Genomic DNA, 26,616 nt, shown 5'->3' on the forward strand with positions numbered 1-26,616 from the left:
TCTTAATCACAGAATGTGACATCAGATTTAATACACAGCTTACATTTGCTCACTATGCTCTGTTGTTTCCTTTTTCATCTGTCATCAGAAATACTTGAGTACACCTATCTGATTTTCTTTTTCAGGCAAGCCAGATCCCTGTGAAAAGATTGAGGTTCTGGAGATTACTAAGAACAGTGCCACAGTTGGCTGGGTGAAGCCTCTGAGAGATGGTGGTGCCAAGATCGATGGTTATGTGATTGAATACATAGAGGTCAAACCTCCTCCACAGCCGCCAGCACCTGTGGAGGTTTGTCATGTGATTTAAAAAAAACCCAACCACATAGCCATTTTAAAAATATTTATGCTCTTATACAATTTTTTAGAGTTCAGATGCTGTTTTTATTATTGAGTAAACTTGAAAAGTATGAATCATTGATCTACAATGCCCAACTTGCCACAGGTTCCAGAAGGAGAGGAATCTCCACCACCACCACCTCCACCTCCAGTGGTAGTGGAGGAAGAAGAGGTAGAGCCTGAAAAGGAAGTGTGGAATGCCTACACCACAGTGAAAGGTTTGACAATCAGCATCAGTGGCCTGAAGGAGCACAAGAGGTACAAGTTCAGAGTGGCTGCCAAGAACATCATGGGCATGAGCTCATTCACCGAGACGAGGGAGCCAGTCGAGATCAAAGAACAAATGTGTAAGCTGTTACATCAGATTAATGACACATCATTAAGATGTAATTGAACTTTTATCCAATGATGGCTAGTTTTTTTGAATTCTTGTTTTGTCTAGCTATCTCATGATCATGACTCAACTGTTGTATAATTTTGAAATAAACAGTGATGAGTGAAATACATTATTTTAAGATCCAGGGCTAGCACTTAATATGATCAACATTTGCCCTCTCAGGGCTGCTCTCAGCTTACCTAGATGGTTTCTCAAATTCTTATGTCCTCACCTGCAGTGGAACCGAAGATTGTTATGCCAGAGGCAGTGAGCGCCAGAGCTGGAGCCAAGCTCAGAGTAGAGGCACTGGTTTCTGGAAAACCTGCCCCAACCTGCAAGTGGATGCGTGGTGAGGACACAGTAGTCCCATCCAGTCGTCTGGCTGTGCACCAGTCTGGCAATCTATGTGTCCTGATCATCAAAGATGTGTCAAGGACTGACAGTGGAGAGTACAGCCTGGTGGCTGAGAATAGCTCTGCAAAGGTGGTCCAGGCCCTGAGGATTGTCATCAGAGGTCATTGTCACTCACAATACAATAATGTGAAAAAATTTAAATACATGTACATTTTGTGACTCAGCAACTGAGAAAATAACTCAGCTTATTTCTCCATGCTTTTCAGACATCCCTGGTCCTCCTGAGGGCCCAGTGGAGATCAGCGACATTGACTCTGATGCCTGTTCCCTGTCCTGGAACAAACCACTGGAGGACGGAGGCAGCAATATTACCAATTACGTGGTGGAGAAATGCGACGTGACTAGAGGTGACTGGGTAACGGCCGTTTCATCCTGCTCAAAGACCAGTTGCAGACTTGGAAAGCTCATTCCTGGAAAGGAGTATGTATTCCGCATCCGTGCTGAGAACCGCTTCGGTGTGTCAGATCCCATTCAGTCTGACAGGATGGTCGCCAAGTTCCCCTTCGGTATGTTCAACTGAAATATGTCCCCAGGGCAGGTCTTGATAAGTTTCAGATGCAGGTTTCTGTCTAAAGTTGGCAGTTTTTTCCATTACAGTGTTCATTTTGTTTTTTGTTGTCACCAGATGTTCCTGGCGAGCCCCTTAATTGCCGCATCAACAAGACCAACAAGGACTGTATGTTTGTGGCCTGGGATAAGCCTGAGACAGATGGCGGCAGTCCCATCACAGGTTACTACATTGAGCGTAAGGAGAGGAACAGTCTGCTGTGGGTGAAGGCCAATGACACAGTTGTCCGCACCACTGAGTACCCATGTGCTGGCCTCATCGAGGGCCTGGAATACACCTTTAGAGTGTCCGCCATCAACCGTGCTGGCCAGGGCAAACCAAGCAAGAAGACTGACTTTGTCACTGCCAGAACACCCGTTGGTATGTTTATTGCCAGCATATATGGAACAATCTTATTTTATTAATTTAACCTGTTCCCTTACTTCTGCTTATTTGTCTCTTTGTGTCACAGACACTCCAGGTAAACCTGAGATCCTGGATGTAACCAAGAACTCTGTCACTTTGGTTTGGACCCGTCCCAAGAATGACGGTGGAAGCAAGATCATTGGCTACTACGTTGAGGCCATGCGGGTGCCAGGAGATACTTGGATACGCTGCAACACCAGTAGCCAGAATGTCCCAAGGGAAGAGTATACAGTCACTGGCTTGGAGAGAGACCTGCAGTACAAGTTCAGAGTTATCGCCAAAACTGCTGTCAACATGAGCAAACCCTCCGAGCCCACAGACCCTGTCTTGGTCTGTGCTGAGAATGGTGAGGTTTTGATTTAACACTCTTATGACTAGGCCAATAGACAAGTCACTGTAATAACAATTTCACTGTGTTTTCAGTTTAACTAACATAAGCTTCTGACTTTGAAAGAAAATAGAAGGAGTGGAGTATCTCACAGACCTGAGCATAACACTTATTTATCTCATCTTCATTAAACACAGTTCCTCCGAGAGTGGAGCTCAATGCCAGGATGCAGAAGGGTATAAAGGTGAAGGCCGGAACCACAGTACTCCTGGAAGCTGAGGTATTCGGTAAGCCCATGCCCAGAGTGACCTGGAAGAGAAGTGACGATAGCCTGAAGTCAGGTGAAGGCCAGGTCATCACCCAGCAGAGGCATCACTTCCAGCTGGAGATGACAGAAGTCACCAAGGAGCACACAGGAACCTACACCATCCTTGCCGAGAATGCCAGTGGCAGCAAGACTGCTGAGATCCAGGTCAATGTTCTGGGTGAGTATTTAAATTTTTTCTTTAGGTATGTCTTCTGAAACTCTACCAAGATACAAGTTGTAGATTTTTCACAGCTTGTACACTGTATTCACATTATATTCTATATGATGTACCCACAGCCTCACCAATTAACATGTTATGCTCAGTTGGCTGATACTCTAACATTTTTTGTGTCTTTAGATGTGCCTGGACCTCCTGCAAGTGTCAAATTCCTTGATGTGTTTGCCACCAATATCAAGCTGTCCTGGGAGCCTCCCCTGAAGGATGGTGGTGCCCCCATCAGCAGTTATATTGTGGACAAGCGTGAGACAAGCAGAGCTAACTGGGCCCAGGTCTGCGCCAAGATCAAGGGTGACATCCTTGAGTTCAACGTGGAGAGGCTGATCGAGGGTCACGAGTACCAGTTCCGAATTCGTGCTGAAAACATGTGGGGAGTTGGAGACCCCCTCATCGCTAACCCCGTCATTGCCAAAAACCCATTCAGTGAGTCATTACCAGTATTTTGTCTGGGTTTATACATTACACAACAACATTACTGACAATAAAGAAGCTTACCAAGTAATACTACAGTTTAAATTTGATCTAAAATTGTGTGACATAAATCAAACAAGTGCAACATCAAACCAATTCACTGTTACATCACATATTCTGTCAACACCTATAGTTTCTTGTCACACTGAGTCCAGATTTCCCTGCTCAAGTAAATGAAAAAGTGATCTCAGACTTTTGGAACCCATTGTTTATTTTTAATATCCACACTAAAACCTTAACTCTGATGTCACTTATAGCTGTCCCTGGCCCTTGTGAGGCCCCAGTGATCACCAATGTGACCAAAGACCGTATGACTGTGAGCTGGAAGGAGCCTGCTGATGATGGAAAGTCCACAATCCTAGGCTACATGCTGGAAAAGAAAGAGGCCAAAGAATTGAACTGGACCAAGCTGAACAGGAAGCCTCTGACAGAAAGGACCCTTGATGTTACAGGCCTCACAGAGGGAACTGAGTACGAGTTCAGAGTCATTGCCATCAATGTTGCAGGGCTTGGCAAACCGAGCGAGCCCTCTGCTGGCACCTACGCACAAAATCCCATCAGTAAGTCCTATGACTTCTTTCCTGAAAACATTGCAAAGTTATTTCTCTTGATATTATATGTACTATTACATAACTCAAACGCATGCGATATGCACCTACAGCTGTAGCAACACAATTTTGTTGTGTATGTGAGCCTGTGCAATGACAATACTCTTCACCAGCTCCTCCTGGCCCAGTTGTGAAACCCGGTGTAACAGACACCACCCATAGCACTATCAGTCTTACCTGGACTGCCCCTGCCAACAATGGTGGAAGCCCCATCATTGGATACTTGGTGGAGTGCAAGAGGACTGACACTGCAGACTGGATCCGCTGTAATGTCCCCAGGAACCTGCAGGAGACCAACTATGTCATCCAGAACCTTATTGACAAGGCCGAGTACCAGTGCCGCATCACTGCTGTCAACAAGGTTGGCTTCAGTGAGCCAGCTGAAGTACCCGGCAAACATGTTGCCAAGGACATCATTGGTATGTATAATTTTGATGTCACAAACTGAATTATTTTATTCTGAAGGACAGTGGGTGAAAATAGAATACAGTATCATCAACATAACAGAGTATACAAGATACAAATATGGGAAGGTGCTCCTTATTCATAGCTGGATTATGACAAAGCATGGATGAAAATTAACAGGATTATTTAAGATTGCTAACATAATGTTAGCCTGGACCACTAATGACATGTTCTTATAAAAGGGCCCAGGGTCATTTCAATTTCACTTGACAACCTAGACTGGAGGACTAGTTAGTGTATACCTATCATAGTCCTCATCAAAATGTTGTTTTTTATCATCGATATTTATAACTAAAGTACACAAAATTAGCAGGATACTTCTCTGTATGTACAACATTAGGGGTTTACACCATAATACAACGGTAACATTGTTTCCTCAAACTGTTGCTCATAAAACTGTTCCCTGTGTGTTCATGTAGTACCTCCCGAGGCAGAGCTGAGTGCACAGCTAAAGGAGGGCCTGGAGCTGCATGCCGGCAGCACCATGAGGCTGCAGGCCACCATCAAGGGCCGTCCCAATCCCAAGATCACCTGGGCAAAGATGAACACCAACATCAAGGACCGCCAAGGCATCATCATCAAATCCACCAACACTGACACCATGGTAATGGTGGAGAATGTCAACAGATATGATGCTGGCAAATACATTCTGAACCTGGAGAGCCTCGCTGGCATGAAGATGTACACGATCACTGTCAAGGTTTTTGGTGCGTAAAGGACTTATTACTCATTTACTTTGCTAACGCAATGATCTTAGTCTGTTTTAAATAATTGTGCTCTGTACAGACTTACTGACTGAGATCACCCATGGACTTGTCAAAAAAACAAATAAGTTTATAAAAATATAATAATCTTTTTTTTTTTTTTAGCTTTAGGTTCATATTTTAAGAAACACTATGACCAAGTGTTGTTGTATCTCTCCAGACACTCCTGGACCGCCAGTTAACCTGATGGTGAAGGAGACATCCAAAGACAGCGCCTCCATCTACTGGGATGCTCCTCTGATTGATGGTGGCTATGAAGTCACCCACTACATTGTGGAGAAGCGTGATACTGAGAGGAAGGCCTGGTCCATTGTCTCCAGCAACTGCACCAAGACAGCATTCAAGGTACCAGACCTGGATGCCGGACGGTCATACTGCTTCAGAGTATCAGCCGTTAACCAGCTTGGTGCTGGAGAGTGCTGTGAGACAGCTGATTCAGTCAGAGCATCAGGTGAGCTTGGTAAAAACAGATTTCGTGGGTACCCTTGCTTTGTTTGTTATTGTTGCAAATTTTAGACTCACTGCATACATAATTACTTTTTCAGAGGAGCCTGGGCCTGTTATGGACTTCAAGACCCTGTTGGTTACCAAGGACTCTTGCACTCTAAGCTGGAAGAAACCACTCACAGATGGTGGCAGCCGCATCATCTGCTACGTCCTGGAGGTTCTCAACGGTGAGGACAAGTACAAGGAGCTAATGAGGTCCAAGAACATGCAATACAGTGCCAAGGACCTGGTGGAGGGCAGAGAGTACAATTACAGAGTCAAGGCTGTCAATGACTCGGGAGAGAGTGCTGCCAAGGAACTGACTGTGGTGGCAAAGGACCAAATCAGTAAGCATCCATATTTATAAAACTTTTATACAAAAATGTGTAAAGTGTTCAAAGTAGAGTTTTAGAATATTTTTCCTTCCCTCTGCAGTTCATCCAACCTGTGACTTGAGAGAGCTGCCCAACATGTGCTACATTGCCAAAGAGGGCAGCACTGTCCGTCTGAAGATCCCAATCATTGGCAAACCTACTCCTAAGGTTTCCTGGAAGAAGGGAGATGATGAAGACTTGACAGATACCGGCCGAGTGTGTGCCGAGTCCTCTGCAGTCAACACCACCCTCCTGATCAGAGACTGCCAGAGGAGTGATGCTTCCAAGTACACCATCACCTTAAGGAACAGTGCTGGAAGCAAGGAGTCCACCATCTTCATCAGGTAGGACTCAAATTGTACAAGGGCATGATATTTCATAAATACAACATAAAGAATATTTTCCTCAAAATGGATCCAAATATTCTAGTTTCAGTCATATGCAACATAATAACAGAGGTTATTACGTTGCCAGAAAATAAGTAACAAAGGTAAAAAATTAATCTCTGCTGTCTCCTTTTAGGGTTGTAGGTAAACCTGGCATCCCTGTGGGACCCATTAAGTTCAAAGATGTTACTGCCGATGGTGCTACACTGAGGTGGGGTGCTCCAAAGGATGATGGGGGCTCAGAGATCACCAACTACATCTTGGAAAAGAGGGACTCCATCACCAACATGTGGGTGTCTGTGTCCTCCACTGTGGAGACCAACACCATGAGGGTGACCGGTCTCCATGAGGGCACAGAATACATCTTCAGAGTTTGTGCTGAGAACAAGTATGGCGTTGGAGAAGGACTCAAGTCTGAACCCATCATTGCTAAACATCCATTCAGTGAGTGACTGTAACTTATACTGTATATCATGGTATATCTAACTTGTATAAAGCTAAGGGTGTTTAAGTGTTGAACTTGAAATTGAGCTTTTGAGTACTTCATCACTGTTTTCCTACAGATGTTCCTGATGCTCCTCCACCTCCTCAAATCATGAGCATGCGTCATGACTCTGCATACCTGACCTGGTCTGACCCCAGGAAGACTGGAGGATCTCCCATCACAGGTGTTGTCAGCTTGAACACTTAAACTACCTACTGTCAAACATCTTGTTATTTCTTGATACAGCACCAGTCAAAAGACTAAATAATCTGTATGTGAATTGTGAACTTAACGTGGACCCCCCCCTCCTTTGGTACTACATTCAGGCTACCATGTTGAGTTCAAGGAGAGGAACAGTATGTTGTGGAAGAGGGCAAGCCCAGCTGCCTTGAGGATGAAGGAACACAAGGTGACTGGGCTGACTGAAGGCCTGGAGTACGAGTTCAGAGTCATGGCAATCAACCTGGCTGGCATTGGCAGACCGAGTGCTCCCACTGATCCACAGGTGGCCCTGGATCCCATTGGTATGTGGCAACAAGTATAAAAAAATACTAATGATATGAAGCTACAACGCTAATTCATATTTTTTTAAATATCTGTATCATTAGATGCCCCTGGTAAACCTGATGTGGTCAGCATCACAAGGAGCACAGTGACCCTCCAGTGGACTGAGCCACAGTTTGATGGTGGCCACAGGCTGACTGGCTATATAGTTGAGAGGCGCGACCTACCATCGAAGATCTGGGTTAAGGCTAACAGTGTGAATGTTGTTGAGCCTGCATTCACTGTCACTGACCTGCAGGAGGGTTGCAAATATGAGTTCAGGATCAGGGCAAAGAATGCTGCTGGTGCTCTCAGCCCGCCCTCTGAGCAGACAGACACCATCATCTGCAGAGATGAATATGGTGAGATGAGAATATAAAACAGTGTTGTTCAGTAAGACAATATAACATTGAGGTAGAGACTTGGCATACTGCACAATAAATTAAATGTTTTCTATTTCCTCCAACAGCTGCACCAACCATTATTATTGACGCTCAAGTGATGGAGGGTCTGACCGTCCGAGCCGGTGATACCATTGTCATTACTGCCACAAGCATTTTAGGCAAACCTGTGCCAACTTCATGCTGGTCAAAGGGAGGAAAGTACTTAAAACCCTCTGACCTTGTTCATATTGAGACAACTGCAACTTCCTCTACTCTATCCATCAAATATGCTGGTAGGAAGGACTCTGGAGAGTACACCATAACTGCCAGCAACCCCTTTGGTGTAAAGGAGGAAACTGTTAAGGTCAAAGTTCTGGATGTTCCTGGTGCTCCTGGCCCCATTGAATGCAGTGGTGTCTCCTCTGAAAAAGTTACTCTTACATGGACAGCACCTACTGAGGATGGAGGTTCGCCTATCAAATATTACACCCTTGAGAAGAGGGAGACCAGCCGCCTGCTGTGGACTATTCTGGAAGAGAAGGTCATCGACTGTCACTATGTGGCCAACAAGCTCATCCAGGGAAATGAGTACTTCTTCAGAGTCTCTGCTGTTAATCATTATGGTGCCAGTGAGCCATCTCACTCTGAGGCGGTCAAGATGGTTGATAGATTTGGTGTGTACAGTTACTTTATGTTCTTCATTGCACTTTACATCCTGCATTTATGCTTCATTTAAAAAATATATATATAAATAAAATACCTCTGGAAGAAGACTACAGACTACTAAGATTCATAAATATGTTCCATTTATCTATTTGTTTAGGTCCTCCTGGTCCACCATCCAAACCAGAGGTTGAGAAAGTGGATGGACACTCAGTCACTGTAACCTGGAGGAGACCAGCTGAGGATGGAGGAAGTGATATCATAGGTTACTGTGTCGAGAAGAAGGAGAAAAAGGCTATGAGATGGGTCAGGGCATCCAAGAAATCCATTGCTGAGCTTAGCTATGAAGTCACTGGTCTCACTGAGGGTGTGGAGTATGAGTTCCGTGTTCTTGCTGAGAATAAAGCTGGCTTTGGAGATCCGAGTGAACCATCTATGCCTGTCAGAACAATAGTTGTTGCCTGTAAGTAAAACTAAGTGTTTCAGGAAACACAAACGGGCCACAAAACACCAATATTACATTATTTTAGTATATTAAGGTTCTTGAATGAAATCAACAGTTTTTACAGAATACTGTATTTAATTTTTAAAGACACTAACAACTTCTTTTATGTCTGGCAGATGTGCCTGGACCTCCAGTCAATCCAAGAGTCACAGACACAACCAAGACCACTGCCACATTGAACTGGGGAAAACCTCTTGATAATGGCGGACTTGAAGTCACTGGGTATGTGATTGAACACAAGAAAGATGGAACAGAAGAATGGATTAAGGATACCCCTTCATATCCACTTAGGATCACAGAATTTGTTGTCCCTGAGCTGCAAACTAGTGCAAAATACCACTTCAGAATTAGTGCTGTGAATGCTAAGGGGGCAGGTGAACCAGCTGAAACTCAAGAACTGGTTGAGATTGTTGAGCGTTCAGCTGAGCCAGATTTAGAGCTGGATGTTGAGCTGAGAAGAACCCTTGTCGTCAGGGCGGGCTGCTCCATACGTCTCTTTGTGCCAATCAAGGGACGTCCTACACCTACAGTCATCTGGACTAAGGAGGGTGGTCCTGTTCCACGTGCAGTCATTGACAGCACTGAGTCATTTACAATGCTGCTCATTCCTGAGAGTTCAAGGATTGATGCAGGCAAGTATGAACTTACCCTCGAAAACCCAGCCGGAAAGAAGAGTGCTAGTATACATGTGAGAGTTCTGGATTCACCTGGACCTCCACTTAACCTTAAACCCTTGAAGATTGATAAAGAAAGCATTACTCTTAAGTGGGAGATGCCTCTTATTGATGGTGGATCCAAGATCACAAACTATGTAATTGAGAAGAGAGAATCAACACGCAAGGCTTTCGCTACTGCTGTTACAAATTGCCCGAATACTTCAGTCAGAATTTGTGATTTGGGTGAAGGTTGTGAGTACTATTTCAGAGTGTCTGCCGAGAATGAGTATGGCATTGGTGAGGCCGTTGAAACTACAGATCCAATTCGTGCATCCCAGGCACCGACTCCTCCAGAAAGTATTATTCCTACTGATATCACCAAGACCTCTGTAAGCCTGGCTTGGACCAAACCCAAGCATGATGGTGGAAGTAGAATAACAGGATATGTCCTGGAAGCCCAGAAGAAAGGAACTGATCAGTGGGCCCATGTAACAACAGTCAAGACTATGGATTTCACTGTGAAAAATCTAAATGAGAATGAGGAGTACATTTTCCGTGTAATGGCTGTCAACCTGTCAGGTAGAAGTGCTCCTCGTGAGAGCAAACCTATCATTGTTAAGGATTCTACTTCATTGCCTGAGTTTGACCTGCGTGGTGTATGTCAGAAGACTGTCATTGCCAAGGCAGGAGATGACATCAAGGTTGAAATCCCAGTTATGGGACGTCCTAGACCAACCATCTCCTGGCTGAAAGATGGCGCAGCCCTGAAGCTCACACAGAGAACCAATGTGGAAACTACTGCTGCTACTGTTGTTCTCAGCATCAATGAATGCAACCGAACTGACAGTGGTGTCTACACCATGACAGGAAAGAACATTGTTGGTTCTGTGACAGATAACATCATCTTCAAAGTACATGATGTGCCTGGGCCACCCAAGGGACCAGTTAAGATTGTGGAGATATCTCGAACCTATTGCATCTTTGCATGGGACGCTCCTGATAATGACGGAGGTGTTCCAATCAATAATTACGTGGTTGAGATCAGAGACACCACTTCCCAAACATGGACAGAGCTGTCTTCTTCTGTCATCCGTACCATGTTCAAAGCCATTCGGTTAAACACTGGATCAGAGTACCAGTTCAGAGTAAAGGCTAAGAACAGGTATGGTGTTGGACCTCCCATCACCTCAGCAGCAGTGGTGGCTGCCTATCCTTTTAAAGTCCCTGGACCTCCTGGCACTCCTAGTGTTGTTGCATTTACGAAAGACTCTATAACAATTGGCTGGAATGAGCCTGTGTCTGATGGTGGAAATGAAGTCATTGGTTATCATGTTGAAAGGAAAGAAAGAAGCAGTATTATTTGGCATAAAATCAGTAAGGGTCTTGTGAAAGGAAACATCTTTAAATCCACCGGGCTTGAAGATGGTGTTGCCTATGAGTTCCGCGTCATGGCTGAAAACATGGCTGGAATTGGTAAGCCCAGCAAGGCCTCAGAAGCAATATTGGCCTTGGACCCTGTAGATCCACCAGGCCAGCCTGTGCCAATATTTGTCAACAAGAATGTCATCACTATTCAGTGGACAAAGCCTGAGTATGACGGGGGCTTCAAAATCACTGGCTACACAGTTGAGAAGAGGGAACTACCTGCTGGTCGCTGGATCAGAGCCAACTTTACCAACATCATTGAGACAACATTCACTGTCAGTGGACTGACACAAGATGCCTCTTATGAGTTCCGTGTCATAGCCAGAAACTCAGCAGGTGCTGTAAGCATGCCCTCTGAGCCCTCAGACCCAATTATCTGCAAAGATGACATTATCGAGCCACGCATTATGGTTGATGCCATCTTTAAGGATGTTGTTCTGCTGAAGGCAGGAGAGTCCTTCAAGCTTGATGCTGACATTGCTGGTCAACCAACCCCATCTATGGTTTGGACCAAGAATGGAAAGGAGGTTGAGAACACAATGAAACTGGAGGTTAAGTTTACTGAACTTACAACCACTCTGACAAACAAGGACTCTATCAGATCTGATGGAGGAGAATTTGTTTTGACTGCCACTAATGTTGGTGGATTTGCTAAACACATCTTTAATGTTAAAGTGCTTGACAGACCTGGACCACCAGTTGGACCTCTTAAGGTGTCTGATGTCACAGCTGACAACTGTGTACTGACCTGGGCTCCACCTGCAGATGATGGCGGTGCCAAGATTGAAGGATATGTGGTTGAGAAGCGTGAGTCGAGCAGACTGGTTTGGACCAATGTGGTTTCAGACCTACAAGTTACGCAATATAAGGTGACCAAATTGCTCAAAGGAAATGAATACATCTTCAGAGTTATGGCGGTAAACAAATATGGAGTTGGTGAGTCTCTTGAATCAGAACCCACGATTGCAGACAACCCATATGTGGTTCCAGATCCTCCAGAGAATCCTGAGGTGACAGCTATTACTAAAGATTCAATGGTTGTTATGTGGCAAGCACCTAAGAGTGATGGCGGAACTCCCATCACCAACTACAATATTGAAAAGAAAGACAGAATAGGCCTCCGCTGGGTCAAATGCAACAAGAGGAAGGTCAAAGACCTTCAGTTCAAGGTAGCAGGCCTTGTTGTTGGACATGAATATGAATTCAGAGTAATTGCTGAGAATGCTGCTGGAGTGAGTGCACCAAGTGTTTCCAGTCCATTCTACAAGGCAACTGATGGACTGTACAAGCCAGGGGCTCCATGCAACCCTAGAATCTTGGACACAACCAAGTCCTCAATTACTGTCGCCTGGAACAAACCTGTATATGATGGTGGTTCTGACATCACTGGTTACATTGTAGAAACCTGTATCCCATCTGAAAAGGAAGATGAGGAGGAATGGACCATTGTGACTCCCAAAGAAGGTCTCCTTGCTACCTCATTCACCATTATTAACCTGAAGGAGTCCCAGGAGTACAAGATCAACATCTCAGCTGTCAACAGTGAAGGAATTGGAGAGGCAGCATCTGTACCTGGGAATGCCAAGGCAGAGGACAGGCTCCTCCCACCTGAGATTGATTTGGATGCTGAGCTTCGTAAGGTTGTCAGTCTTAGAGCTTGCTGCTCACTTAGACTGTTTGTACCTATCAGAGGCAGACCAGCTCCTCAGGCTAAATGGACCAAAGGAGATGGTGAGCCTATTGAGAGGGCAACCATTGACAGCACAACATCATACACATTACTTGTAATTGAAAATGTCAACAGATTTGACAGTGGAAAGTATAATCTTACAGTTGAAAACAACTCTGGCTCCAAGACCGTTACAGTCCAAGTCAGGGTGCTTGACACACCAGGTGCTCCACAGAATCTGAAGATTACAAATGTAACAAATGAAGCTGTCACTCTGACTTGGGATCCACCAGTGAATGATGGAGGAGTTAAGATTAAGAACTATATTGTTGAAAAACGTGAGTCCACAAGGAAAGCATATGCCACAGTCAATGCTCTCTGCCATCATACTACCTTCACAATTGGCCAGCTCCTGGAAGGATGCAACTACTACTTCAGAGTTTTGGCTGAGAATGAATATGGCATTGGCTTGCCCATTGAGACTGGTGAATCAGTTAAAGTGTCTGAGAAACCACAGCCACCTGGCAAAATCACTCTTAAGGATGTTACCAAAAACAGTGTCACCCTCTCCTGGGAGAAGCCAGAGCATGATGGTGGCAGCAGAGTAGGCTGTTATGTTGTTGAGATCCAGCCTAAAGGTGTTGACAAATGGACCCAGGCTGTGATTGTAAAAGAAACAGAAGCTACAATTAGTGGACTTAATGCAGGTGAAGAATACATGTTCCGTGTAGCGGCAAGAAATGAGAAGGGAACAAGTGACCCACGTCAAATTGGTGTGCCTGTGATTGTAAAAGATCTTGTGATTGCACCTGTTACCAAAATGCTGTTTAACACATTCAGTGTGTTGGCTGGAGAAGACCTGACAGTGGAGGTTCCATATGTTGCACGTCCCAAAGCAGCTGTCTCCTGGGTAAAGGATGGTCAGCCTCTGAAAAGAACTACAAGAGTAAACTTTGGTGCAACAGACACAATGCTGAACCTCAACATAAAAGAGGCTTCTAAAGATGATGTTGGACACTACCTCATTACACTCACCAACACAGCAGGAGAGACAACTTCAGACATTGGCATAGTTGTCCTTGACAAACCTGGCCAACCAGGTGGTCCAGTTAAAGTGGAGGAGGTCACTTCTGACAGTGTAACCATCTCCTGGAACCCACCTGAGTATGATGGTGGTTGCACCATCAAAAACTACATTGTGGAAAAGAGAGACACATCTACAACAAACTGGATGATTGTATCTTCTAACCTTGCAAGGACCAAAATCAAAGCAGGCAGACTGAAGACTGGCGCTGAGTATCAGTTTAGAATCACAGCAGAAAACAGATATGGAAAAGGCCTAATTCTTGCATCAGAGTGTATTGTGGCTCAATACCCATACAAGCTTCCAGGACCCCCAGGAACACCATCCATTGCAGCCTGCACCAAGGACAGCATGGTAGTGGCCTGGAATGAACCTGTGAATGATGGTGGAAGTGCCATCTTGGGATATCATCTTGAACGCAAAGAGAGAAACAGCATCCTGTGGGTCAAACTTAACAAGTCCCTTATCACTGACCAAACCTTCAAGACCACTGGCTTGGAACCAGGAATGGAGTATGAATATCGGGTGTATGCTGAAAACATTGTCGGAATAGGCAAAGTAAGCAAAGTGTCTGAGGGTCATATTGCTAGAGATCCATGCGATCCTCCTGGCACTCCAGAGGCAACAAAGATCACAAAGGACTCTGTGACCATTGTTTGGACCAAGCCTGAGTATGATGGTGGTGCAAAGGTTACAGGTTACATTGTGGAGAAGAAGGAGCTTCCTGAAGGTCGTTGGCAGAAGGCTAACTTTACTAACATCATTGAGACAGAATATGTGGCAACTGGACTTGTGCAGGACAATCAGTATGAGTTCCGTGTCATTGCCAGAAATGCTGCTGGTGTTTTCAGTATGCCCTCTTACAGCACTGGTCCCATCACTGCCAGGGATGAGATTGACCCACCACGAATCAGCATTGACCCAGAGTACACACAGACCATTACTGTTAATGCTGGAGACAACTTCAAGATTGATGCAGATGTTCATGGCAAACCATTGCCCTCTATCCACTGGATGAAAGGAGAGCAGGAACTGGGCAACACTATTCATAGAGAAATTAAGAACACACCCACCAAAGCTTATATATCTGTCAAGGAAGCAAAACTTTCTGATGGAGGCCAATACACTCTGCTGTTGAAAAATCCAGGGGGTGAAAAGGCTGTACAGGTCAATGTGGTTGTTCTAGATAAACCTGGAGAACCACAAGGACCTCTTGTCATTACAGGAATAACCAAAGACAAATGCTGCCTTGCATGGAAACCTCCAACACAAGATGGTGGCAGTAAAATCTCTCACTACACTGTGGAGAGGAGAGAGACAAGCAGACTAGTTTGGACTGTTGTTGACCCAAAAGTGGAGAATATTTGTCTGAAGGTCACTAAGCTCCTCGAGGGAAATGAGTACATCTTTAGAGTCCATGCTGTCAACCAGTTTGGAGTGGGTCCACCACTTGAGTCTACTGCTGTCATAATCAAAGATCCGTATATGCCCCCTGGGTCACCCAAGAACTTAGAAGTTTCAGATGTTAAAAAAGATTCAATGGTGCTCACCTGGGAGGCTCCGTCTGAAGATGGAGGCAGTCCTATTACTGGATACATCATTGAGAAACATGACAAAGAGGGTGTAAGATGGACCAGATGCAACAGACAAACTGTCACTGGTTTGACTTTCAAGGTCACTGGACTCTTGGAGAGCCATATTTATGAATTCAGAATTGCTGCTGAGAATGCTGTTGGTGCTGGTGAGCCAACCTCCCCAACTGTATTCTACAAAGCTCTTGATCCCATCTTCAGGCCTGGTCCACCACACAATCCAAAAGTTACTGACACAACTAAAACCTCTGTATTCCTGTCATGGGGTAAACCTGTGTGTGATGGAGGCTGTGAGATTCAGGGATACATTGTTGAGTGTTGCACTACCACAATTCCAGCAGTATCAGTTGAGGCTCCTGCTGAAGCCCAGGCTGAAGTGGCAGCTGCCACAGATGGTGCATCTGCTGAGGAATGGATAATGTGTACACCATCAACAGGTGTCAAGAAAACAAAGTTTGAAGTTGTAAACCTGAAGGAAAACCAGGCATACAAATTTAGAGTATGTGCTATCAATAAAGTTGGAGTTGGTGAGCATGCTGATGTCTCTGGAGCTGTTGTTGCCCAGGACAGGGCAGAAGAGCCAGACCTTGACATTGACCCAGAACTGAGAAAGATTGTGACCATTAAAGCCGGGGCTTCCCTTAGGCTGTTTATCCCCATCAAAGGAAGGCCCACTCCTACCATCAAGTGGGACAAGGATGAAGCTGCCCTGAAAGAGACTGCTCAAGTTGAGGTGACTAGCAGTTACACATCCCTTGTAATTGACAAGATGAGCAGAAATGACAGTGGAAAATATACAGTCACTGCAGAGAACTTGAGTGGAACAAAATCAGCATTTGTTGTTGTCCGTGTTCTTGACACACCTAGTGCTCCTGTTAACCTCAAAGTGAAAGAAATTACAAACCAGTCAGTGACACTGGCATGGGAAGCACCACTGTTGGATGGTGGATCCAAGATCAAGAACTACATTGTTGAAAAGAGAGAAAGCACACGCAAAACATATGCAGCTGTTGTAACAAATTGTCATGCTCTTTCATGGAAGATTGAGCCACTCCAGGAGGGTTGTAGTTACTACTTCCGAGTGGTTGCTGAGAATACACATGGTGTTGGCCTGCCTGCATCAACTGTTGACCCTCTTAAGGTCTCAGAGGTGCCTCAGTCTCCAAAGAACTTAATTGTTACAGACCAAACCAAAACAAGTATCTCTTTGGCCTGGGAGAAGCCCGAGTATGATGGTGGTAGCAGAGTCATGCAGTACCTGCTTGAGGTGCAGCTTAAGGGCCAGGAGAAGTGGTCTGGTGTTAATACATTTAAGACAATGGAAGCTACTGTTTCCAATCTGAACCCAGGTGAGGAGTATCTGTTCAGAGTTACAGCAATCAATGATAAGGGAAAGAGTGATCCCAAAGTCCTTGCTGGTCCAGTTATGACCAAGGACTTGGTCTTTGAGCCTGATGTTCGACCAGCATTCAGCAGCTACAGTGTCCATGTGGGCAAAGACATGAATATTGACATTCCCATCTTTGGACGTCCTAAGCCAACAGTCACATGGACTAAAGATGGAGCTCCTTTGAAGTTCACCACAAGAGTCAACATTCTCAATACACCAACATATACAACACTCAGCATTAAGGAGGCAGCAGGTGATGATGGTGGCATGTACAGTATAAATGTTTCTAACTCAGCTGGAAAGAAGGATACAACAGTGGAAATCATTGTACTTGACAAGCCTGGCCCTCCATCTGGCCCTGTGAGATTCAATAAAATTACAACACAGAGTGTCACTCTTTCATGGGACCCACCAAAACACAATGGTGGCTGCCAGATTTCAAACTACATTGTGCAAAAGAGAGATACTACTACAACAACATGGGAAAATGTCAGCATCAACTGTGCCAGAACCACCATTAAAGTCCCTAGACTGAAGACTGGAGCTGAGTACCAGTTCAGAATCATTGCTCAGAACCGCTATGGCAAGAGTCATGGCCTGGATTCATCTGCTGTGGTTGCTCAGTACCCATACAGAGAGCCAGGCCCCCCAGGCACTCCTTTCATCTCCTCTCTCTCTAGGGACCACCAGATTGTTGAGTGGCATGAGCCTGTCACAGATGGTGGCAGCCCTGTTCTTGGCTACCATATTGAAAGGAAAGAAAGAAATAGTATTCTCTGGGTCAAGATCAACAAGACACTTATTCACGAGACTAGTTTCAAGAGTCACCCCTTGGAGGAGGGTGTTGAGTATGAATATAGGGTTTATGCTGAAAATATTGTTGGAATTGGCAGGTGCAGTAAAGTCTCAGAGGGCTGCATTGCCCGTGACCCATGTGACCCTCCTGGCACACCAGAGGCCATCCATGTGACTAAAGATACCATTGTCATTCAGTGGACTAAACCAGAGTATGATGGTGGCAGTAATATAACTGGCTATACTGTGGAGAGGCGTGATCTGCCAGAGGGCCGGTGGGTAAGAGCAAACTTCACTAATGTGATTGAGACCCAATTTACTGTGACTGGGCTGACTGAAAATGCACAGTATGACTTCAGAGTCATTGCTAAAAATGCTGTTGGCACCATCAGCAAGCCATCCTTCAACAGTGGACCAATCACTGCAAGTGATAAGGTGGAGGCACCCAAATTTTCCATTGACCCCGCATTCACCAAGACTATTATCATCAATGCTGGAGAGACATTTAAGCTAGATGCTGATGTTCGTGGAAAGCCACTTCCTACAATCCAGTGGTTCAAGGATGAAAAGCCAATTGAGAATACTCTCAGACTAGAGATCAAAAACACAGAAAACCATGCAATGATTGTTATTAAGGACTCTGTTAGAATTGATAGTGGTGTTTACATGCTCCAGCTGACGAATGAGGCTGGCATTGAAACTGTGCCATTTAGGGTTGTGGTCCTGGACAGGCCTAGTGCATGTGAAGGACCCCTACACATCACTGGAATAGCTGAAGATAGATGTACACTGGTATGGCGTGCCCCTCTACATGATGGAGGTAGTCCTATTACACATTATATCATTGAGAGGAGAGAGACCAGCCGTCTAGCTTGGACTGTTGTTTCTAACAACTGTGAGACAACATGCTACAAAGTTACCAAATTATTGGAAGGTAATGAGTATATGTTCCGTGTCATGGCAGTTAACAGTTATGGTGTCAGTGAGCCACTGGGGTCTGGTGGAGTGATTATGAAGACTCCATTTGTTCCTCCTGGTCCACCTCACATTGAGGATGTATCCAACATTGCGCATGATGGGATGACCATCACTTGGTCTGCCCCTGAGACTGATGGTGGCAGTGAGATTACCAACTACATAATTGAAAAGAAGGACAGAGTTGGAATAAAATGGACTAGATGCAATAGGCAAAAGGTCACTGACTTCTCCTTCAGAGTCACAGGCCTAACCACTGGCCATGAGTATGAATTCAGAGTGGCTGCTGAAAACTTAGTTGGAGTGGGAGAGCCAAGCCTCCCAACTTCATACTACAAGGCCTGTGATCCCAAATACAAACCTGGTGCCCCAGCATATGTGCATGTAATTGACTCCTCAAAGAGTTCGATTACAGTGTCATGGGGTAAGCCTCTGTCTGATGGTGGCAGTGCCATTCAAGGATACATAGTTGAAGTTTGCAAGGCTGAGGAGGAGGAGTGGACCATGGTTACGCCCCCCACTGGCCTGCGTGTCAACAAATATGAAATTACCAAACTTACTGAGGGTCAGGAGTACAGGATCCAGGTGTGTGCTCTTAACAAACTGGGAGTTGGTGAACCAGCAGCTCTCTCTGGAACAGCTAAGCCAGAGGAAAGGGTGGACGCACCACAGATCCACCTTGACTCTGAGCTAAGGAAGGGCATCACTGTGAAAGCTGGTGGATCTGTTAGAATCCATATTCCATTTAAGGGGAGACCAACACCTGAAATTAAGTGGACTAAGGATGAGGGAGACCTGACTGAAAAGGCAATAGTTGAGAAGGCTCTCAACTTCACACAGCTGTCCATTGACTCATGTGACAGAAGTGATTCAGGAAAATACATCCTAAGCCTGACCAACAGCAGTGGCTCTGTGTCTGAATTTGTCGCTGTTAAAGTCCTGGATACACCTGGAGCCCCACAGAATCTTGTGGTCAAAGATGTCAAAAAGGACTCTGTCACCCTTGTATGGGATGCCCCACTGATTGATGGAGGTTCTAAAATCAAGAACTATGTCATTGACAAACGTGAATCAACCAGAAAAGCATATGCAAATGTTTCCACTAAATGCACAAAAACAACATACAAAGTTGAGAACTTGATTGAGGGTGCTATGTACTACTTCAGAGTCATGGCTGAGAATGACTGTGGAATTGGCCAAGCTGTTGAAACTAAGACGGCTTCAAAGGCCTCTGAGGTACCACTGCCTGTTGGAAAAGTCTTCCTCACTGATGTCACCAAGGCCAGTGCCTCACTGGCCTGGGAAAAACCTGAGCATGATGGAGGCAGCAGAATTGGTGGTTACCTAATTGAGATGCAGCCCAAGGGTACAGATAAGTGGGGAGTTGCAGCAAATACAAAGACATGCGAGGGCACTGTCAAAGGACTCACAGCTGGAACAGAATACTTATTCCGGATCATTGCTTTCAACGAGAAGGGAAAGAGTGAGCCAAAGGCACTTGCTGCACCAGTTATTGCCAGTGACATGACCCTGGAGCCAAGCATTAAGATTCAATTCAATACTTACAGTGTATTAGCTGGAAAGGATATTAAGTTGGAGTTCCCTGTGCTTGGCAGGCCCAAACCTAAAGTCACTTGGACCAAGGATGGTCAGCCTTTGAAGGTGACATCCAGAGTCAATGTGTTAAACACTCCAGCAGCAACTACAATTCAAATCACTGAGGCATGCAAAGAAGACTTTGGTAAATACACCATTACAGCATCCAATACTGCTGGCACAATCACTGAGGATGTGGCTGTCATAATCCTTGACAAGCCTGGTCCACCAACAGGTCCAGTCAAAATTGTTGAAGTGAGCAACACCTTTGTCCATCTTGCTTGGGAGCCCCCAGAGTACACGGGTGGATGCCAGGTGAAGAACTATATAGTGGAGAAGAGAGATACCACCACAACAACATGGCAGTCAGTAACCACACAGCTTGCTAGAACAGCTTTCAAGGTCACCAAGCTAAAGACTGGTGCAGAATACCAGTTCAGAATTATAGCTGAAAACAGATATGGAAAGGGTGTGCCTCTGGACTCCAAGGCCATTGTTGTGCAATATCCATACAAACCACCAGGGCCTCCAGGAACACCATATGTCAAGTCTGCAACAAAGGAAATGATGATCATTGAATGGAATGAGCCAGTCAATGATGGTGGCAATACAGTTATTGGTTACCATCTGGAAAGCAAAGAGAGAAGCAGCATTCTGTGGAACAAGCTGAACAAGACTCTCATCACTGATACTCAGTTCAAGATCTGCAATCTTGAGGAGGGTATTGGATATGAATTCAGAGTTTATGCTGAAAATATTGTTGGTATTGGTAGATGCAGTAAAGTGTCTGAGTCCTTTGTTGCTCGGGACCCATGTGATCCTCCTGGTGCTCCTGAAGCAGTATCTATTTCTAAGAATCAAATTAAGATTCAGTGGACCAAGCCTCAGTATGATGGTGGCAGCAAAGTGAATGGATATATTGTGGAAAGGAAAGATCTTTCCTCCCCTGATGGGCGCTGGGTAAGAGCTAACTTCACCAATATCATTGAGACTGAGTATACCATCACTGGTCTGACAGAGAGTGAGCAGTATGAATTTAGAGTTATTGCAAGAAATGCAGCTGGAGTCTTCAGTGAGCCATCTGACAGCTCTGGACCTATTACTGCTACTGATGAAATTGAACCACCAAGGGCCTCAATGGACCCCAAATACAAGGATGTCATTGTTATCAATGCTGGAGAACACTTGGTTCTTGATGCAGACATTTATGGAAAACCAATTCCTGATGTTGTCTGGCTAAAAGAGGGCAAGGAAATAGACAAAGCCCTGCGTATTGAAGTGAAAAATACGGAGAAGCGCGCTGCCATAACCATTAAGGATGTAACCAAGCTTGACAGTGGCCACTATGACCTTGTCCTAAAAAATCTGGGTGGTACAAAAACCTTCCCTATCACCGTCAAAGTTCTTGATAAACCAGGTTCACCAACTGGACCCATGAGAGTGACAGGAGTTATGGCTGATAGGTGCATCCTTTCCTGGTCTGAGCCAACTCTGGATGGTGGTGCCAATATCACTCACTATGTCTTAGAGAAGAGAGAGACTAGCAGGTTGTCTTGGACAGTGGCTGCACCAAATATCAAAGGTCTGTTCCATAAACTAACAAATTTGCTTCCTGGAAATGAATACATTTTCAGAGTCAGGGCAGTGAACAAATATGGTGTTGGTGATTATCTTGAGAGTGAACCAATCATTGCACGAAATCCATACAAGCCACCTAGTGCTCCTGGAACTCCAGAAGCCAGCCAGATCACAAAGGACTCTATGGTTCTGTCATGGACTGTTCCAGAACAGACTGGTGGAGCTGACATTGAAGGTTACCACCTTGAAAAACGTGACAAAGATAGTGTGAGATGGACAAAATGCAACAGACAAAAGCTGACTGACACCCACTTCAAGGTCACAGGTCTGATGACAGATCACTTTTATGAGTTCCGTGTTGCTGCTGAGAATGAGGCTGGAATGGGAGACCTCAGTGAATTGTCCTTGTTCTACAGAGCATGTGATGCTACAACAGCACCTGGGCCACCACGCCATCCTAAGGTGACAGACTACACAAAGTCTTCTGTGTCTTTGTCATGGGGCAAACCTGACTTTGATGGTGGTGCATATGTTAAGGGCTACATTGTTGAAATGAGGGAGTATACACCAGTGCCTGAATCAACAGAGGAGGCAGAAGAAGCACCAGCAGTAGAGGGACTAGTTGAAAAAGAATGGACCATGTGCACTCCACCCACTGGTATTCAGTCCACTAAACTCACTATCACAGACCTGAAGGAGGGTGGCGAGTTCCAGTTCCGCATCTGTGCAATCAATTCTGAGGGGGTAGGGGAGGCTGTTAATGTCCATGGCACAGTGGTTACTTCTGATAGAGTAGAAGCACCAGAGATCGAGCTGGATGCTGATCTCAGAAAGGTTGTGTCTGTCCGTGCTGGTGGAACTCTGCGTCTCTTTGTCACTATCAGAGGAAGGCCTGAACCTGCTGTGAAATGGGAAAAGGTTGAAGGTACTCTCACAGAGCGTGCTGCTATTGATACCACCAGTTCATTCACTATGCTTGTCATTGACAATGTCAACCGCTTTGACAGTGGAAAATACTCATTAACATTAGAGAACAGCAGTGGTACAAAATCTGCTATTGTTGCAGTAAGAATTTTGGATACGCCAAGTGCACCACAAAACTTTGCTGTAAAGGAGCTCAAGAAAGATTCAGTGACTCTTGCCTGGGATTCTCCACTCACTGATGGTGGTTCTAAAATCACAAACTACATTGTAGAGAAGAGAGAGTCTGTCAGGAAGGCCTTTACTACTGTTACCAGCAACTGCACTTCTAACTCATTCAAGATTGAAGAGCTGCCTGAAGGTGGCATGTTCTACTTCAGAGTCTGTGCAGTTAATGAATATGGTCAAGGACAGATGGTTGAAACTAAAGAAATCAAAGTATCTGAGGTACCTCTGCCCCCAAGCAAGGTTACCCTTGTAGATTTGACAAAGACCAGTGTGTCTCTGGCATGGGACAAACCTGCTCATGATGGGGGAAGCAAAGTAATATGCTATAATGTAGAATTTAAGCCTAAGAGTGGAGATAAATGGGGCACAGCATGCACAGTCAAGGTGCCTGAAGCAACTATTCCTAATCTGACACCTAATGAAGTCTATTTATTCAGAGTTGTTGCAATCAATGAGAAAGGAAAGAGTGAGCCAAAGGATCTTGGCTTGCCTGTTGTTGCAAAGGATGTCGCAATTGAACCATCTGTCAGTTTACTGTTTACTACATATAGTGTGAAGGCTGGAAATGACCTAACTCTAGAGATTCCAGTAAGAGGCAGACCAAAGCCTGTTGTATCCTGGAAGAAGGATGGTCTTCCTTTAAAGCAAACATCATCAGTGACTATCTTAAACACTGCAACCTCATCCAAAATACTCATCAAAGAGGCTAGCAGAGAACATGTTGGCAAGTATGAGATCACCCTGGCCAACACAGCAGGAACTGTTGCAACAGATATTGGAGTTGTTGTCCTTGATAAACCAGGTCCACCTAAAAGTATTAAAGTGGATACTGTGACCTCAGACAGCATCACATTGTCCTGGTCACCACCAGATTATGATGGTGGCTGCTCCATTAGTAACTATATTGTGGAGAAGAGAGACACAAACACACAAGAATGGCAGATGGCAGCAAGTAATGTTGCCAGGACATGTTTCAAGGCTGGCCGTCTGACACATGGAGCAGAGTACCAGTTCCGCATCTATGCAGTCAACCGTTATGGAAAGAGTACCTATCTGGATTCACCTGGAATTACTGCTCAGTATAACTTCAAACAACCTGGACCTCCTTCCACCCCTATAGTGAAGTTGGCCACCAAGTCTTACATGTTCGTGACTTGGAATGAGCCAGTCAGTGATGGCGGTAGTCCTGTTCTGGGATACCATCTGGAGAGGAAGGAACGTTCTAGCATTCTTTGGACAAAGATGAACAGAGGAATGATCAAAGATACAGAATACAAAGTCAATGGAATTGAAGAGGGCATGATGTATGAGTACCGTGTCTATGCTGAAAATATTGCTGGTATTGGTAAATGCAGCAAAGCTTGTGAAGCAGTAGCAGCAAGAGATCCATGTGATCCTCCAGGTCCACCTGTCGTCAATGCTGTTACTAGAACATCTGTCTCCTTGTCTTGGGATAAACCAGAGTATGATGGGGGAGCCAAGGTTTCTGGCTACATCATTGAGCGCAGAGACCTTCCTGAAGGACGCTGGACAAGGTGCAACTTTACCAATGTGCCTGAGACCCACTATGATGTAACAGGCCTTACAGAAAACAGCCAGTATGATTTCCGTGTCATTGCTAAGAATGCAGCTGGTTTGTTCAGTGAACCATCTGACAACACTGGCCCCATCACTGTCAAGGATGATGTGGATCCACCACGCATCATGATGGATGTTAAGTTTAGAGAGACAGTGTTTGTGAAAGCAGGTGAAACTCTGAAAATCAATGCTGACCTTGCTGGACGGCCTGCTCCTGTCATTTCCTGGACCAAAGATGGCAAAGAGATTGAGCTGAGAGCTAGAATACAGATTGTTTCAACAGATACCAGCACCTCTGTTATTGTCAAGGACTGTATCAGAAGAGATTCTGGACAATATGCTCTGACTCTGCAGAACATTGCTGGAACAGTTACCATGCCAATAAACTGTGTGATACTTGATAAGCCAGGACCTTCAGCAGGACCTCTGCAGATCACAGGTCTCACAGCTGAGGAGTGCACTCTGTCATGGGGTCCTCCTCAGGAGACTGGTGGTGCTGACATCACTCATTATGTTGTTGAGAAGCGTGAGACCAGCCGCTTGGCATGGACACTGGTGAAGGGAGACATCACAAGAACATACTTAAAAGTCACAGGACTGCTTAAAGACAATGAATATATCTTCAGAGTTTTGGCTGTCAACAAGCATGGACTTGGTGAGGCTCTGGAGAGTGATGCTATAAAGGTTACAGATCCGTACACATTCGCCACTGCCCCAGCTAGTGTTGATGTCACTGCCATAACTGGAGATTCAATGACCCTCACCTGGTGCAAGCCAGCCAGTGATGGAGGCAGCCCCATTACTGGGTATGTAATTGAGCGCCGTGAGAAGACAGGTATGCGCTGGGTCCGTGTAAACAGAGATCCAGTTGTTGAATGTACCACAGTAGCAACCAAACTGCGCAAGGGGTGTGAGTATGACTTCAGAGTCTATGCTGAAAATGCTGCTGGTCTAAGCCCCCCAAGTGAACCATCTGCAACCTTCAGAGCAATGGATCCTCTGGTCGTTTCTTCTCGCCCAACCAAGCCAAAAATTGTCAGTTCAACCAACGACAGTGTGTCCATTGTCTGGAAACCACCAACAGATGATGGTGGTGCTCCCATCCTTGGATACAGTGTAGAATACAGAGATTACATCCACAAATCAGAGCCAGAGGTCAAGGAAGAAGAGGAAGAATATGAGGAGGACGAGGAAGAGGAGGTACTTGAATCACCTGAAGAACTAGCAAGATGGGTTGAAGCAATCCCTCTTACCAAGAGCTTGGAATTCACAATCAAAGGACTAAAGACAGATGCAGAATATGAATTCTGTGTCAAAGCAATAAACAAAGTTGGCAGCAGTGTGCGTAGCTCATATTCAGATGCAGTTGCAGCAAGAGACAGAACTGCAGAGCCATCATTTGATGTTGACATTGAGATGCGGAAAGTACATATTGTTAAACATAGCACAGCATTTACTCTAAATGTACCATTCAAGGGCAAACCTGTACCATCAGTGGAATGGACCAAGGAGGGTATTGATCTAAAGGTCAGAGGAACCATTGAATCAACAGATTCCAGCACTTCACTGACTGTTGAGAAGGCAACTAGAAATGACTCTGGAGAGTACTGCGTCACTTTAGAATCACCACTAGGAAAAGCAACATTGCCCATGGTTGTCAAGGTGCTCGACTCTCCTGGACCCCCTGTCAATGTTAAAGTTTCAGCAGTGACTAGGGATTCTGCAACCCTCAGTTGGGAGGCTCCAGAGAATGATGGTGGTGATGCGGTGAAGGCCTACCATGTTGAAAAACGTGAGGCCAGTAAGAAGGCCTGGGTGTGTGTGACCAGCAACTGCCACATGCTTACTTACAAGGTGGAAGACTTGCAGGAGGGAGCCATCTATTACTTCAGAGTTATTGGAGAAAATGAGTATGGAGTGGGTGTCCCCCAGGAGGCCAAGGCTGGAACTAAGATAACAGGTAACATATTAATTTACTATCTGTAAATTAGATTTTACACCTTTCGTCATTTCAATCAAACATGC

The 26,616-nt window shown here is 45.2% G+C and overlaps 1 protein-coding gene across 1 annotated transcript in view; it reads left to right on the forward strand.

The window, feature by feature from the left end:
- The window catches only part of LOC139614948 (titin-like), a 192,916-nt gene that overhangs the window by 138,219 nt on the left and 28,081 nt on the right, over positions 1–26,616 (forward strand). Inside the window, exons 169-189 of the mRNA XM_071472645.1 lie at positions 126–289; positions 443–683; positions 951–1,226; positions 1,333–1,632; positions 1,752–2,054; positions 2,146–2,445; positions 2,625–2,912; positions 3,093–3,395; positions 3,701–4,003; positions 4,165–4,470; positions 4,936–5,223; positions 5,441–5,731; positions 5,826–6,113; positions 6,202–6,484; positions 6,663–6,970; positions 7,090–7,194; positions 7,337–7,534; positions 7,619–7,915; positions 8,023–8,610; positions 8,760–9,062; positions 9,221–26,551. Coding sequence (XP_071328746.1) covers positions 126–289; positions 443–683; positions 951–1,226; positions 1,333–1,632; positions 1,752–2,054; positions 2,146–2,445; positions 2,625–2,912; positions 3,093–3,395; positions 3,701–4,003; positions 4,165–4,470; positions 4,936–5,223; positions 5,441–5,731; positions 5,826–6,113; positions 6,202–6,484; positions 6,663–6,970; positions 7,090–7,194; positions 7,337–7,534; positions 7,619–7,915; positions 8,023–8,610; positions 8,760–9,062; positions 9,221–26,551 — 23,064 coding nt within the window. The remainder of the gene's footprint in view (positions 1–125; positions 290–442; positions 684–950; positions 1,227–1,332; positions 1,633–1,751; positions 2,055–2,145; positions 2,446–2,624; positions 2,913–3,092; positions 3,396–3,700; positions 4,004–4,164; positions 4,471–4,935; positions 5,224–5,440; positions 5,732–5,825; positions 6,114–6,201; positions 6,485–6,662; positions 6,971–7,089; positions 7,195–7,336; positions 7,535–7,618; positions 7,916–8,022; positions 8,611–8,759; positions 9,063–9,220; positions 26,552–26,616) is intronic.

The sequence above is a fragment of the Trachinotus anak genome, unplaced genomic scaffold, assembly GCF_046630095.1.
Source record: "Trachinotus anak isolate AG129_WGS33_773 ecotype Australia unplaced genomic scaffold, CSIRO_AGI_Tana_v1 ptg000039l, whole genome shotgun sequence".
Taxonomy (NCBI): domain Eukaryota; kingdom Metazoa; phylum Chordata; class Actinopteri; order Carangiformes; family Carangidae; genus Trachinotus; species Trachinotus anak.